Below are 17574 nucleotides of genomic sequence, written 5' to 3'. Positions count from 1 at the left end.
CTAAAATAAAACTAAACAAAATTGAATAGCGATATCAAAATCTTGAATAATTCAATACTTCAAAAGCAGAAAATTGTGAAAAAAGAAAAGTTTATAAACCTCAGATAATACAAAACATATTGAAATCAATGTTTAGAAATTACCCTCCTGAACACCAGTTTTTCTTTCTTATTTCACCAGAATTATATTTATGTCTTCCCACACACTTACTTAATCATTATTTGGATATTTTTAATTTGTATGTTTTTTCCCTTTAATTGTGTAATAATTAGTCTTTTTTTTCCTTTCAGGTTACATCAAATTCACTGCCTTTTGGACAGCTCAACCTCTTACTGTGGATCTAAAATTACCAGGTAAATACCACATAGCCTACACAAAAAAAGGAAAAATCAATTAACTCAAATCTCAAACATCGTCAAAACACATCGTATGAACTGTAAATACAATTCTAAATGTCCATGTGATGTCAATGAGCTCAACTCTTTATGGACCTTAAAGGAACATTTCACTTTTTTTGAAAATAGGCTCTTTTTCCAACTCCCCTAGAGTTAAACAGTTGAGTTTTACCGTTTTCGAATCCATTCAGCCGATCTCTGGGTCTGCCGGTACCACGTTTAGCATAGCTTAGCATATTTAATTGAATCTGATGAGACCAATAGCATCTCGCTCAACAATGACCAAAGAGTTTCGATATTTTTCCTATTTAAAACTTGACTCTTCGGTAGTTACATCGTGTACTAAGACCGAAGGAAAATGAAAATTTGTGATTTTCTAGGCTGATATGGCTAGGAACTATACTCTCATTCTGGCGTAATAATCAAAGACCTTTGTTGCCGTACCATGGGTGCAGCAGGCGCAATGATATTAGGCACCGCCTTGCAACCATGGAGACGTTTGTGAGAGAATAATAGAGAATAGAGCACCTTTGAGATGTGGTGGAACGGGAGATTCTCATCATGGATGTGTAGCCGACAAATCTGCAGCAATTGCGTGATGCTATCATGTCATTGTGAACCAAATGTCTGAGGAATGTTTCCAACACCTTGGCTTGAGCCCCTGCCCCTTTGATCGCGAAAGTGAAAGTGCATCTACCGACGGAGACGTAGATGCGACCGCAAAGGGAAAAGGCCCCACCCCCACGAACACGATTTCAGCCCCTGCCCTCCCGGAGGTCTGTGTACGCCACTGCCTTAAAATTAAGAATTGTCAATTCTGATTTCATGGTGACTAAAGTGAGTACACTTTCATGACTAATTTCTAAACACACTAAGTACATGGTTAAAAAGTGCATTTTGTAATAATGTCAAATTAAAAGTTTTACTTTAAAGTGCATTTTTAGTCATTATTCTTTAATAATCTCTTGCCATGGTTTAAATAAATACATAAATTGATGACTAACATGCTAAAGCACATTTAAATTACATGATTGTAATTTTAACTGTTGTGTTACTGTTAATATTACATTTAAAGGTAACATATTTTAAATGAACTGAACAGCAACTTCATCATTACAAATGTGTAATTACAAATATATTTAAATACATTACATACAAGTTTTAACAACAAGCAGTTAAGTGACCAAAAACATTACATTAAGTTAGATTATCAACAGAAGTATATTATCTCCTTCTTAAAAGTATGTTAAAGTCTTTTTCGCAAGAGGCATTTAAGGAAAAAACTAAAAATTATTTGATACCCTAAAAATGTAGTAACTAAAAACATTGTGTCACTTAAGTGGGAACAGCTTCAGCTTATTTAATGAATCTGATCCCACTCACCGGTGACTCAACAGCTGCTCTAATGGGCTCTGGGAAAATCTCTGGCTTTCAGAGAGAGAGAGAGACTCATTAATGTCCATTCAGCTCCAAATTCATCGTCAGACACACCTCTCTTTACTCATCTGCACAGTCAGACTCACTCACAATTCACTTGTGCAGTCAGACCCCATCAGCTTCATTTTGCCTCACAGCAGTGTGCTGCTGAGTCTCACTTATTTGTATCTCAAGCTCAGGGCGGAGAGAACAGCCTCACGCCCTTATTTGGTGCTTGAGAGGGTCACATGACCACAAAATGGTGGAGACTCTCGGCAGTGGGTAAGCCGAGCATCCCTGACGCTGAGAGATACAGGCACACATCCATGATCTGAAACCCAGGGCAGGAGATAGAACTGTGCCTCAGCCTTGGTGGTGAGTGCATTGTGGGTGATTATATAAGGCTTGTTGTTATTTGAAACCTTGAGAATTGGGATGGGAGGGAAAGAGGGAGGAATGGGCATTTGTTTGTGATGCATCTCTGTTTGATAACGGAAGAGGCTTAGCATCAGCATCCTTTATGATGCAAGACATGGGCAGCTGCTTTTGTTTGTGCATGGATCATAAATGAATGTTTGTCATGTTTGATACAAACACATTTTATCGTAATGTGGGTTCAGCTTATAAGCACTGTTGACCTGCTTTTTCCATCATTCAAATTCATGGCTCTGCATGTACGGCTCATGTATTTGCCTATGTGTGTGTGTGATTGTGTGTTTGTAAATGTAAATGTGTGTGGACACTGAAACGGAAGAGTGATTCACAAAGAAGAGGGGAGAGAGAGCAGGGTTGATGATAACGATGATGACATAACGCCCGCCCACTTTTCCCGTTTCCTACTGTGGAGGATGGATGGATAGATGGATTAAGCCAACGTCTTGATGGAGGGAGAGAGCAACAGACCTTTCCACTTTCACCCTCACCCACTCTCATTCTCTCTCAACACACATTCTCTGTCTGAGAACTGGCAACCATCTGGCAGCTTATTGTAGACAGACACTCCCGCGAGATAGGCTTCCCTTTTCACATGGCTGTGTGTGTCTATGCATACATTTACACATGAATTCACACTGCTTCTAAATTCCAAATAGGTATGGTGAAAGGATGGTATGGATTGATTTTTTTAGAGCAAATAAATTTATAGAGACTAGTCCTGTTGAGTCAGTTGGTTTGTTGGGCATTGCAGCTGCAGCAAATGCAAGACTGCTATTACAACATACTGAAGAGCGACAACATTTCCGGATTCACAGTATTAAGTAATCTACTTTGCTGGAGACCCATTTAAAACAGCTCTTTATGTCTGTGAGTCCTTGTTTTGTAGATCCAATTTTAACAAAGGTGTGTTAAAATTGTAAAACCTGTAATAAAGTACAGCTGGATAGTTTCATTTCTGCTGTTGTTGTTGTGTTGTTAATGTTTTACAATGTTTGTATTTGTTTGTAAAGCACCTTTAACTAAAAGTCTATTATTATTATAGTTTCCTGCAGTGATAAGTGATAATAATATCTGGTTGTTATGTGTGTGTTTCTCATAGTTCCCCTTCTGGCAATGTGGGGATGGACCAGACTCATGAACGAAAGATGAGCTTTGAAGGTGCAGAGAGTAGACCAGGTGAGATTCCTAAATACTGACACTTATAGAATCTGCCTGAAGAAATGATCAGCCTGACTGAATACATTTACTTCAGATTCACAGAACAGTGGATCTGTTATAAATCAGAGGTGTAAAGTAACATTCTCTTCTTCTGTTCATCTTGTTTGGCTTAACATGATTTCAATCATGACGGCTATTTGAATAGTTTTAGCATGTTATAGAATTTGTCTGTGTTAATGTATTTGTTCTTGGTAATAGATCTGCTACACTGCTGCTGTTGATTATTGCTACTGCAGAGCAAGTACCGTATGGACTTGCTACTGCTAATAGATACACAGACATGCTGCTGTGTGTGCCTTTAAGATATGCTTCTGCTGCACAAATAGACATACAGAGCCCTAATATTGGCACCCTTGGTATGAGCAAAGGTGGCTGTGGAAATAAAACTGCATTGTTTATCCTTTTTATCTTTCATTCAAAATAATTCTCAAAATTCTAACCTTACATTGAAGTAAAACATTGAAAGTGTGGGGAAACTCACATTATGAAATAAATGTTTTTCTCCAATACATGTTGGCCACAGTTATTGGCATTTCCTAGAAATTCTTATGAAATATCTCTGAAGTATATTCCCATTCATATTCCCTTGTTTTAGCACACCAGGGTGACTAGGAGCATGAAATTGTCTAGCCATAACTTCCTGTTTCACAGGAATACAAATATGAGGAAACACAAAGGCCAAATTCCCTTAATCGTTCATCACAATGAGTAAAACCAAAGAATATAGTTCTGATGTGCAGCAAAGGATTGTTGAACTTCACAAAATAGAAAGTGGCTGTAAGAAAAAAGCTAAAGCATTGAAAATCCCCATTTCCACCATCAGGGCAATAATTAAGAAGTTCCAATCAACTAAAGATGTTACAAATCTGCCTTGATGAGGCAACCAAGTCTCATGGAAAGTCGTACCTGTGGGAACGTTTTCACGAGTCACAAAATACGTAGGCTACCAATACGTACATCACTGCAGATTCAATGTGAAATGTCAGCTGAGTGGGGCTAAAAGCGTGTTTTTGCCGGAACAGATAAACGTGAATATGGTATGTTTTTATGTTGGTTTTTATACGAATCACCACAGGTGCTGATTTGAAATTTGTATCAGCTGAGCTACCGAGCAAGCTTGTTATGTCAAAAAAGCGAAACGTATGGAGCGATGCAAAGTCCAAAATATATTCATTTACAAATCATGCACTTTGGTAAAAAGCATTTTGAAGTCATAACATAATATTGTGCAAGGAGATGTGAAAACAAGTCTTTATTAATCCATCTGACCCCGTAATCGTAACTGTGTATGAAAACGATTAAAAGCGTTTGCTGTTTTACTGCCTCTAGTATTCATTTCTGTTGGAAACTGCAGTGATATGTACATATTGATACTTTTTTTGTGACTCATGAAAACGTTCCTACGGGTACGTCTTAGTGCACGGTGAGGAGTAGAGTTTGAGTGGCCAAAGGCTCTCCACTTTCCAGCATATTCAGTTGTCAGACACGACTATAACTTCCAAAGGGATCTGGTTCTATGGTCAGATGAAACAAAAAAAAAAAGAGCTTTTTGGCAGCCAACCCACCAGATGGGTTTGGTGCAAACAGGGATAAAAAGTACCCCATGCCCACGGTTAAATATACTGCTGGATCTTTAATGTTGTGGGCCTATTTATTTTTGTTTTTTTGATGGAGCTCCTGGACATCTTGTTCATTTAGATACATGGCATCATGGATACTATCAAATACCAGCAGATAAAAAATCAAAACCTGACTGCTTCTGCTAGAAATCTTATAATGGACTGTGGTTGGATCTTCCATCAGGACAGTGATGCAAAACAAACATCAAAATCAACACAAAAATGTTTGACTGAGCACAAAACAAAGCTTCTGCCATGGTCGTCCCAGTTCCCTGACCCGAACTCTATAGAAAATGAGTGGGGTGAACTGAAGAGAAGAAGCACCAACATGGAGCTGGGAATAATTGTGGCCAACGTGAACTAGAGAAAGACATTTATTTCCTAATGGGCTTTTCCTCCCACTTTCAATTGTTTTACTTCAATATTAGTGCCAATATTACTGGAGGACACTGTAAATCCCTTAACAGATCTAGGCAGGTGGAGCTAGGGGAGGTGGAGGATTTTAGAGTAACTATGATAGCACACTGCAAGAATAGCTTACAGCAAACAATGAACCAGACTATTTAAATGTTGAGCAAACCTAATTGGCTGCAGGATCAGCAGAGGCCAATCAGCTTGTGCCATGTGGTAATGTGATGATGTGTGGACCTATCAGCCTGCTCCCTCTAGAGTTTCATGACTGAACTAGATATTTATTAAAGTAGGACATGTTCCTAAAGCCTTGTAGCCCCTGGAACACTATTTAAATGACCCAATCTGAGAACCATATGTAATGCTGCATCATTTTATAAATGTTAATTGGTTGTCTGTTAATTTCCACTAGCTCCACCCACCTCCTTGCCCCTACAGGGCCAAGGGGGTGTGACTTCTCAGAGGAAGAAGCTGTCCGCTCCTCGTATTAGTCTATCATTGGACCAAAGTGAGGATGACCTGTTTGACACACCAGATGACCTCGACATCAATGTGGATGATCTAGACACACCTGATGAAGCGGATTATACTGACCATGAAATAGACTGGGAAGGTAGGACAGAAACACTTATTTATTTTTAAATATTTTATTTTAACACTTACTTAAATTTATAATTATTTATTATTAAAAGAGATTACTAATACACAATATTTTTTCAGAGCCTCAAGCATCCCAGAGAGATTCTGTAAAAGAAACAGTTGAGCCCATTCCCACATACAGTGCTGAAGAAGAGCGGCAGGATTCCAAACTCTGGAGAACTGTCATCATTGGAGAGCAAGAGCACCGCATCAACATGAAGAGCATTGAACCTTACCAAAAAGTCATATCCCATGGAGGTACGTTAAAGGAATATTTTAAGGATAATTTAAAGAAATATTCTGGTTTAAATATAAAGCAAAAAGACAGTGATTAGCACAGAGAGTAATTCTGATTTTGTGTGCAAAAACAAAGGAGAATGAATGTACAGTATATACTTACAATGTAGGTCTATGGGGAAACTACAATGGAGTATTTAAAAGTAAAAATGTGAAGCTCCTATTTTTGTTGAAGGACTTACATGGGCTCTTTAATCAAATGTTTGATATTTGAGCTGTAATGCCTAAATATTAAATATATTAAATAAATATTAATTAATATGTATATTAAACTTATTACACTTGACCAAATGATACTAACACTTACTATTCTATATGTCTATTAAAAACCAAACACCTTGCTGCGTGTACTGTGCTAAACTAACTGGGACTAGTCACAGGACTTGCATATTGTTGCCCTATGGTTTGATTGCTTCTGTTTTTCCTCCTCATTTGTAAGTCACTTTGGATAAAAGTGTCTGCTGAATGATTAAATGTAAATCTTCCAATTGAGGATTTCATTTGCACAGAAGAGATTCTATCAACTCAGTATTTTATTAACATGTATAGTGTTTTAAAGTTATGGTTAAGTGGTTATACTTTCAGCATTTGTATTTATTTGTGGTCCTGTACGCTTGACTGATATGTTTTCATTAGGGCATTATTGAATGTGGTTTTACAAAGAGAGTGACTGAAACATTTTTGTAATCAATATCATTACAACAGCAGACAGACACTGCATTTTGATACATCTTAAGGTGAATTTACACTTATGAAAAAGTAGTACACTTTAGCATACTTTTAAAAAGAGTAGGCGATTATTATACTGAAACAATATACTTTAAAATAATATACTTACTGTAAGTGCTAATTAAATGTAATGTTTTCATACACTTAACTGGAAATTACTGACAATTAAATGCAATTAGTTGAAGGTAAGAGTGTTTTTGACCCACTTAAGTAGGACTTGTACTAATTTCATAATTACTTCTGTTGTCTCTGACATATGGTAAAAGTATATTGTTGAATGTATTGACAAGCATTTATTGTGTACTAAAATGTACTTTCACATAATTTTTATTGAAACGTCATATATTTAGATATATTTGTAATTACATATTTGCAATGATGAAGTTGCAATTTAGAACATTTAAAATATATTAACAGTTACATCAATCAAGTACTTCACATGTGCTTTAGTATGTGAGTCAACATTTCAAAATAAGTGTACTTCTTTAAAGCATGACAAAAGACTTTAAAATGTAAAAGTGTCTTAAGAAACATAATCATGAAAGTGCACACTAACTATGCTTAAGTGCCCTTTTTTTCAGTTTTTAAATATATTTTAAGTACACTACTATATTACAATTAAGCACACTTTTTCCACAGGGGTAAGTGCCTTTAAATGTGTTGAGCAATTAATACTGAAACTGCTGTGACTGTTTCCAGGGATCCTTCACAACTATTATTTTCTTTACTGACAGGCTACTATGGCAATGGTGCAAATGCCATCATTGTGTTTGCAGCATGCTTCCTCCCTGACAGTGACAGAGAGGACTATCACGAGATCATGGAAAACCTCTTTCTGTGAGTTCAGTCTGACATGAAAAGTTTTTTGAGCTAGTCAATTGCCCTGATGTCAAAATAGGCTTGTTAATCCTATAATAGAATAATCCCGAAATAGAATAATATTAAATGTATTGAGAATAAATAACTAAATGAATTTGAATTACTCTTCAGGTATGTTATCAGTACACTAGAGCTCATGGTAGCAGAGGACTACATGATCATCTATCTGAATGGAGCCACTCCACACCGGAGGATGCCTGGCCTCAACTGGCTTAAGAGATGCTACCAGATGATTGACAGGAGGTATATATAATATACATTACTTCAATATCAATATTCTGCCTATCTACAGTATGTTAAATATATTAAAATGTGCAATGCACAATATACAGTATATTAAATATGAAGACTAATTGTGTTGTGTTTACACTTTTTCAGGCTTAGAAAGAACTTAAAATCTTTCATTATTGTTCACCCATCATGGTTCATTAGGACAATTCTAGCCATCACAAAACCATTTATCAGGTATGGTGTCTGTCAATTTTTTTGTTTTTATCTTAGTTATTTAATATCAGTCAATAGTTTAGATACACTCGACGGAATGTTTCTCATGATCTTAAAAACTTAAATGCTTGAAATTAGTTTTGTAGACAAATAAAGACTACCATAAAATTTAAAGATTAATAGCATGGATACATTGAATTGATCAAAGGTGATAATAAAGACATTTACAATGTTAAAATATTTATTTCAAATAAATGCTGTTCTTTCGTTCTTTCTATTCATCAAAGAATCCTGAAAAAAAAAATGTATCATGGTATCCTCAAAAATATTAAGCAAATGACTGTTTTCAACATTGATATTAAGAAATGTTTCTTTTGCACCCAAATAACATATTGGCATGACTTCTGAAGGATCATTTTAAAATATATTAAAATAGAAAACAAAATAGTTATTTTAAATAAAAATATAATTCACAATATTACTGTTTTAACTGTATATTTGATTTTTTTTTTTTAAAAATGCAACCTTGATGAGCATAAGAGACTTCTTTTAATTTTATTTATTTTTTATTAATAATAATAAAAATAAAGAATAAGCAGTTGTGTCAAAAGTTTTGACTCATAGGCCATGTTCAGACTGCCAGCAAAAATCTGATTTTTTTGCATATTCAGATTTTATCCAGATGGGTTTTTGAAAGTCTTATTCAAACCACATATCCAACCACCTCAATTTTTCCTGCATCCATCTTTTGGTAACACCTACGTTTTTACCAAAGTAACTTATGCAGATAGGTTGGTTATGTCTGAACACCCAGGTGAAAAAAATATACTTGAGTGCATTAAAAAAAATACTTCAATACAAGGAAGTACATTTGTAGTACATTCTTTATTTTGGTGCTAAATAAGTGTCAAAATTATGTACTATAAATACACTAATTCAAAGTATATTTGTACTTCAGTAGTACTTCACTGCACTTGGAAAAGTATACTAAATACCACTACTACTTAAATAGATTTTTAGTGCATTGAAATAAAGTATACTACCTCAGAAATATACAGAGAAGTTTTATTAGTGTATTTGTTAAAAGTGTGCTTTGAATGCTTTAAAAATTAGTTCCATCTTAGTAGACATTTATATAGTAATCCTAAGATTAAATGAAATTCATTTTATTACAAATATTTTACTAATGTACTAGTTATACAGTTTCCCAACTGTGGTACTTAAGTACACTTAATATAAATGCAATAATTAGCAGTAACACTTCAAATGATTTTAAGTGTACTCAGATAAAGTAAACCAAATATACAGTGTTTTAAAAGTGCATTACTTAAAAGTGTGCTATGAATGCTTTACATAAAAATTTACTGGACTTTTATACTGTCAAGTTCTATTTAAATGGATTTTGAAAAATATAGTACAAATTAATTAATTACAAGTAAACCCTATACCCAGGTGAAAAAAGTGCAGTAAAATACATTTTATTTCAGTACACTTAGTACACTTCCATAATGTACTTAAAGTCCTCTATTTTCATGCACTTTTTTTGTACGTAAAAGTTCTTCTTTAGTAGTTCTTAAAACAATCTTAAGAACATCTAAGTGAACTCCACTGTGTTCTTTTGAGACACCAGGAATTCGAACTAAAATGTGATTTTAACATACTATGTCTGAATTAAAAAAAAATGTATTTAGTTACCACTTGTAGTACACTTGAACCCATCTTTCATACATCTTTAAATATACTCATCAGACATATAAAGTGTATTTAATACAGAGATAGTATGTTAAAATCACATTTTAGTTCATATTCATGGTATCTCAAAATAGTACAGTTGAGTACACTTAGATGTTCGTAAGATTGTCTTAAGAACTACTAAAGAAGAACTTTTAGTATATTAAGTACAAAATAAGTGCACAAAAATAGAGCACTTTAACCACATTATGGAAGTGTAATAAGTGTACTGAAATAAAGTGGACTTTTTTTCACCTAGGCACACAAATCTTATTTGATCACTTGCAATTAATAGTGCGGACAGTCTGATTTGAGAAAAAAATCTGATTTGCCTGAAGTCTGAACATAGCCATAGTGTACAAAATATTGGTTTTGGAAACAAAAACAAACAAAATAAAATTGAATCATAAATGTTTTCCAGCTCAAAGTTTAGCAGTAAGATAAAGTATGTGAACAGCTTAGCTGAACTGGAGGAGCTCATCCCAATGGAGTACGTCCACATACCCGAGTGCATCATCAGGTGAGCAAGTATCAATGAGCGACATGTTTAACTATCTTACATTTAAATGTATGCCAATCTATTTTTGGCACTGAACTATACAATAGGAAGGAGTAAAAAGAGGAATCATCATGGCACTGATCAACAGCACACACAGATTGTGAGAGCGAGACGATTGCTGACAGATGTAGCTGTTGAAGAGGTGTTGAGTGTGTTCATGAGAATCTACACAGGAGTTAGGGACTCTGTAATTTAAAACCTGTGAAGACACGTTTCTATGGGAACAGACATTTCAAATGCTGGGGTGAAGAGCAACATTATATGGTTCATAGGTTTTAGGAGTTACTAACCTTTTCTGCCAAACCCCTAATAATCTAACAATCTAATAATGTAATAAATACTGTATGAAATTATTGTCCAATTAATTTATCTCTGCCTCTCTAGACTGGATGAGGAGTTACGGGAAGCAGCAGAGAGCTCTAAGTGAGTATTAGAGTTTTCTTTTTATTTTATTTTTGGACACCTTTGACTTGGAGACCTTTGTATTTTTGTCAAAATGTCATACAGTGCTCTAGCTATATAAACAAACATATCTTTTTTCATTTCTTTTAAAGAATCAACAGCTTTCTACAAGGAAGTGAGATTCCACAAGGATCCATGTAAGATTTCTAAATCATTTTAGTAAACAGTCATATTAGCATATTAAGATGTTTTTAAAGTCAACATGAAATAGCAACAAACAAACCATTTTACATGTTCATGGTCCTACTGTGAAAAAAAATCCTTTTAAAAAACATCTCAGGTTACGACTGTAGCCATGGTTTCCTCAACGTCTGGATCAAGGCTATGGGGAACTCCATCAGAGTGACTGGTTTCTGAAGCACACATGCAAACACAACAATTTATTTAGTTGACTACAGTCTATGACATCTCTACCGGAGTGCCTGTGAGTATAAAAGGGCACCTGCAATGTACGTCATCCACTTCTTTGTCTGAAGGAGACATGCAGGAGAGCCCAAGGCATGACTCAGTGTCTCATTCCCCTTCTCAGGGAACCACAGTTACAGTTGTAACCTGAGATGTTCCCTTTGGAAGTGGAACTCAACACTGCATCTGGATCGACACTATGGGGAACAAATACCCACTCTGCCATGCTGAGGGAATGTCTGTCTCATTAGCTGTGCCTATGCACAACCATAATGGGCATTGCATAAATTGATTCTACGGACTCACTTAGCTGGAGTTAGATGCATCAATCATTCAGGGCACACCCAAAGCCTCATAGCTGTCGAGGGGTAATATTCCTTTGGCCAACACTCAATCTCTAATGCTTGGACAAGGAAAGCCACATGCCCAAGAGCAGAGCTCTAGGTTTAGCAGTGTCAACTTCTCTTGCATGACACAGCTTCTAGGGAAAACTGGCCCAGGGAGAGCAATTGCAAGTTCAATTGAACTGCGACCTTGGCCTTCCACTACCTCTAGGGGGAGCATATATAGGGGTCACATCTAGAATAATTATTCATCTTCCTCATTACATAGAACTCCAACCCATAGGGAGCCACAGGGGAGCTTCAGCTCTACCACCACCACAAAGTTGGGGGGAAGTGCTCACACCCTGCCTGGACTCATCCAAGATCCCAAGACTCCTGGCACCTGCAAAGGTGCCCAATAACAAAAAGGGATGCTGTAAGGCAAAATACCTCTACTTGTTAGATTCTAAGGGATTGTTTAGGGCTCCAATGGGGAGTGGAGGACCCTACTTTAAAACCTAGACAGAAGAGGAGGTTTCTACTCAACACTTACTCTACTCAACCCCAAAGAGCAGCCTACCAAATGGAGCCTGCTAAGCGCTAGGAACAACCCTTGATACTGCTGACAATACTCCTACTCAACCCTGAGTTGATATATCCCACCATAGGAGAGCAGTTCCAGCCCATTGCAATAATTGCTAAGTAATGGAGGTAATGGAAGAAGGAAGGAAAGGAGGACAGATGTTACTTCTCCTCAGCAATTCAGCCCTGTTTACCAAATCGCTTTCTTTCAATCACTTCCCTGAGATATTGTCTCTTCCTCCTAGTGTCCTCAAAGGAGAACAAGTGGCCACGCTCTCCCTCTGGCATTGCCTCCAGTCCTCAGACTGTGATAGACCAGGGCCCCTCAGAAATCGTAGGCGAAGATTTAGATCGATGTGGGATATACCACCTAGCCTCACCTCTCTAAAATTCCCGACTACCATTTCTAAAGATGTGCCAAAAAGCTCAGAGGGCAAGACCGGCACATCAAGGAGAAAGTTTCTCTCCTTCTCCTTGATGTCTACCAAGTTCAACCACAGATGGCTCTCTTTGGCCACCATCGCCACCATTGAACGATCAATGGCAGATGGAAAACCAGTGACTGAGGAGCTTCCTCATTGTGAATCTCACAATGGATGCATTCAGCTCCCTCAAGAACATATGCTCCTCACCCAAACACATAATGCACAAGTCTTGTATGTCCTCTGGTGTCAAAAACCTGGGACACTAGCCAAGTTTCCATCCAGTTTCTGTGCTGTTTTGTTATCAACAAAACAAATATGTGCAAAAAAATATTTGAAATCGAAACAGAATCACGGTTTTATGACAGTAGGCTACTTTTATTTATTCAGATACAGAAGTAACATTTCTGTATTTTATTTTACCTTTCTTTTTGTCAGCTTTGAAAACTCCAACAGTCTTCCCTAATTTGACAGACACATATTTTACGAGCTGCAGAGATTCTCATCCTTGTGATGCACCAAATAAACAGAAAAAGATTGTGTCGACATTTGAGGAATCTTATTGACAAATGTCATTTCCATCAGATATATTGCTAAACATTTTGAAGCGATAAACCTTTTTTCGCAAAAAATCCTTGGATGGAACGTGGCTACTAAGGCACACACCTCCTGAAACGCTTGTTCGGGTGTTTATCCATGATAAATGCCTTCGCATGCACTAACACAAACATATTGCTCCTGAAGTCAAAAAAGCTGATGACATACATTGCAGGCACCCTCTTATATATATACCGGGTGCTCCGGTAGTGACATCATGGACTGTTGCTGGCCAGTGAAATTGTTGTGTTGGCACAAATGCTTCAGACACTAGTCACACTGATGCCATTCCCCATAGCGTCAATCCAGACGCAGTGTTGAGTTCTACTTCGTAAGGGAACTCTCATTTTCTGCTGACATCACCAAGATCATGCAGGCTATTGGTTCATGTTAATAATCAAATTGCTATGTAGCCATTTTTTTAAACCTTGGCAATAGTTAATGCAATAATTCAATGTGGTTTAGCATTAATGCAATGAAGATTTTATTAATATATTAAAAACATTTTTGACAAGGTTGTAACGTGTAATGTGAGAGTTCTATAATCCAAAGCTCTATAATCACAAACTCCCATTCAATTCTTTGCAGTTTTTGACAATCCAATAATTTCTTAATAGACAAAATAAAGTTCATTCCTACATTTTTTTTTTAATACTTGGAAATTCATTTTACAGAAGTAAAATGTGTTGTGAATGCTGTTTCATGTACTGTACACTTTAAATTACTTTTCTGGATTTTTAAAATAATACTAAATAAAGATATAATTAATAATACTGATATAACTTTATATTTGTTGCAGAGCTCAACCCAATGCGAGCAGTTCATAAGAGCCGTTGGCTGTGGGTGCAAGAACAATATGTCTGTAAAGGTTTTGAGTATTTCAAATTGTAATGATTGCACACTGAAGTGAATGCAATAATTACTTCTAATAAGAGAAAAGGGTATTTTTGGTATCTCACAGTGCTGAGATGATTAAAGCAGCACCACATATTCTTTAAAACAAATCACCTCAAATATAATAATTCCTCTCACATTTCAATTTGCACCACAGAACAGTAGCTCAATCAGTAGTTCAATGCTTGAAACATTCTTCGTCTCCTATCGTCTTGCAAAAGTTTCTCTTGTTACTTGAATTATGCATGAGAGGCATTTTAGCAATAATATTATGTTGTACTTTCCCCCTTTAGGCTCATAATTTTCACAGTCAGGTATTTTCTAATTGGAGCATGTATAAAAGGAAAAATAGGCAAAGAATCCTTTCACTTCAGTTGCTCTGTATTAATATTAATGCATGCAAGTTTATTCTAAACACAAAGATAATGCGTAGCATCCTGTTAGCACCAATGCTAACTCTCTACCCTCTCATGCTAAATTGATGACTTGGGGAAATAGAAGATAGAGCACTCTAGAGTTACTTATTTCCTTTGTAAGAAACAATAGGAGTCAGGTATGAATTTAAACTCAGCCTCATATCACTTTATGTATCAGTTCAAAATCAGCAGAGAGAAATCTCTGTAAGTAGTTCTTAAATGTGAAGTGTGTTATGTTGAAATGCTTTCTCTATTGCATTAAAGGGTTAGTTCACCCAAAATTTTAAAACTTGTCATCAATTACTCACTCTTATGTCGTTACAAAGTTTTTTTAAATGGAATCTAGAGATTTCTGTCCCTCCTTTGAGTCCACACAACTACTTTGACACTCCAAAAGTTCATAAAGAGATTGTAAAACTTGAAATGACATGAGGGTGAGTAATTCATTACAGTTTTTTACATTTTTGTTTAAGCCCTTCATAGATTGAATCTTTGAACAATGTAGCATTAAGCATTTTGTTACTCTTTCAAAGCATTGTTTCATAACAGTTATTGCAGTCAAACATGTCTGGCTCAACTTTGAACGGTAGTGGATATTGCCACAAGAGGTAGCCTCAGAATGTTTGTGAAACCCGATGTTTGCTAACATAAATATGATAGTGTGCAACAGTGCTCACTTTTTCAGCGGCCTGGGTTCTGAAAGTATTTTTCCCACTCATTTTCAAGAACTACATTTTCATGAAGCATTGTGAAAGAAATAATCAAATTAAAAATGTATATATATATATATATATATATATATATATATATATATATATATATATATATATATATTACACACACACACAAAGTAGGTCATCTTTAATGTTTTTAAATCAAGTTAGTGCTATTGGTGCCACTAGGGGCGCCAGAATGACACACTTCACCTTTAAGAATCATAAGCCATGTAGTAATGCATTAGATGTTCTTGTGCTTAAAGCACTAAAATCAGTCCTAGATGTTTCAGAACTTTGATGTCTTATTGAGTGTTTGCATTGTATAAAGGTAAAAATAGTTGCCACAATCAAAGGTCTGTCAAATCCTAAGAGCATGCTGTTTCAGAGGTTTTCATGTTCGTTGTGACTGATCTGTCTACCTTCAAACACCTCTTGTGTCAGTGTGTGAGAGTGTGTATGTGTATAGGTTTGTATTTGAGTGTGTGATTGTTTGTGAATGTGTTTATATGCTGTACGGTACCAAGTTCTTCCTGCTAACAGGTTTGGGAACTAAAATAAAGGGACTTTAAAAGATTGCCTAAATTCAAATGAAGTGTGCAAGTGTGTATGTGTGTGTGTGAGTGTATGTGTGAATATTTGAGAGACATTATGTTTGTGATTGTATCACTGCATGTGTCCCTGGTTGTTGACATTAGATCCTTTTAGACAGAAATTCTATCGAAGAATATAAATAGATGAACTTTAATCCAGAGGCCTTCTCCAGCAGAGCATATTGAGATTGAGATGTATGTTGTATTGCAGAGTAATATCAATAAATTTAATTCATATCTGAACAGTTGTGTGGTGCTATTTTATGTAATATTTTGATACCTATGACATTTCTTTCTAAAATTTTAAATGACAAAACTCGGTATGAAACAACACTGGCCAGTTCTCTGAAAAAGCACATTTGTTAAAGTTTTATGTTCTCAAGGGATAAATCACACGAAAATGAAAATCCTAGTATCAATATGTTCAGTGAATGACAAATAATATCTGATCTGTTTCTTTCACAAATCTATCAAATGAATTCAGAAGACTTGGAGTCTTAGAAAGTGCATGAGTCATGTACTATTTTTATGGTACTTTTGTGATAGCCATGATTGCCACACACTTCTTTTTTATGGAAAAGAACATTTGTCTTGGAACATTTGACGCTTACAGTTAACCTAACCCTAATTTGATTTTAATCTCAGCAACCATTCTTACCCAAATTAGCACATAATGTATCTGTTGAAATCTTAATGAAAAAGTGACTTGAAATATGACTGGATTATTCTGAATGAAGCAAATTTGAATTTTCCGATTCCCACATAAGAAAATTTGTAAAAAAACAAAAACAAAAATAGAGCCCAATGGGCCCAGTGTTAATATAAAGATATTTTTAACCATATTTTGAATTACTCATTGCATTGTGTTGTGTTTAGGGTAAAATGAAGTGTGTGTAAACTTATAATTATCATGTTCAGTTGTTTTGCAGGAGAAATCCTCCTCCTCCTCTCCAAGGGGGATCACTCCCTCGAGGAAAAGTTTTTTTTTTTTTTTAGATCTTGTCCATCTCGTAAACCAGGGGTTTTCTGTTAAGGGGGGTGTGGGCACCTGTTAATTCAGAAGTGAAACAGTGAAATTCTTGAGTGAAACAGCTGTAAATTTGAGATTTTACTAGCAAATCTTTAGTCATCCACTAGAGGGGGCAATTTTACTATTCTCCCAGCTAATCATTGGCTATGGTTACAGCAGGTAACCAGAACTGAATTGGCACGAGTGAAATTAGATAAATGTAGGGGGGCGCATGCCCAAAAAGGTTGAAAACCCCTGTCGTAAACTACAATGACAATAGCCTCTGTGTGTTTTTCTGGGCAGGACTAAATGCCCAAATGAAGGCTTGGAGATGGTCCTCGAGGGACATTTTTTACACTTCAAAATAGATCCCCCTTCACCCCGCC

The 17574-nt window shown here is 35.9% G+C and overlaps 1 protein-coding gene across 4 annotated transcripts; it reads left to right on the top strand.

Moving 5' to 3' along the window:
• The first annotated feature begins 269 nt into the window (after window positions 1-269).
• Window positions 270-16422, top strand: prune2 (prune homolog 2 with BCH domain). Of its 4 annotated transcripts, none has more exons than XM_048189931.1 (11): window positions 270-353; window positions 3346-3422; window positions 5907-6107; window positions 6215-6391; window positions 7894-7996; window positions 8150-8281; window positions 8417-8503; window positions 10635-10733; window positions 11157-11195; window positions 11327-11371; window positions 14363-16422. In XM_048189931.1, exons 2-11 carry the CDS (start codon window positions 3368-3370, stop codon window positions 14388-14390), a joined length of 966 nt encoding a protein of 321 aa, XP_048045888.1. In that variant the 5' UTR covers window positions 270-353; window positions 3346-3367; the 3' UTR covers window positions 14391-16422. The 4 variants fall into 4 exon arrangements, with proteins under 4 accessions (XP_048045888.1, XP_048045890.1, XP_048045889.1 ...); XM_048189933.1 differs by lacking the exon at window positions 270-353 and adding an exon at window positions 1979-2197; XM_048189932.1 differs by lacking the exon at window positions 270-353 and adding an exon at window positions 1981-2186.
• The last annotated feature ends 1152 nt before the right edge of the window (window positions 16423-17574 follow it).

Source organism: Megalobrama amblycephala, linkage group LG4 (genome assembly GCF_018812025.1).
Source record: "Megalobrama amblycephala isolate DHTTF-2021 linkage group LG4, ASM1881202v1, whole genome shotgun sequence".
NCBI classification, from domain to species: Eukaryota; Metazoa; Chordata; class Actinopteri; order Cypriniformes; family Xenocyprididae; genus Megalobrama; species Megalobrama amblycephala.
This window is presented reverse-complemented; position numbering and strand designations above follow the sequence as displayed.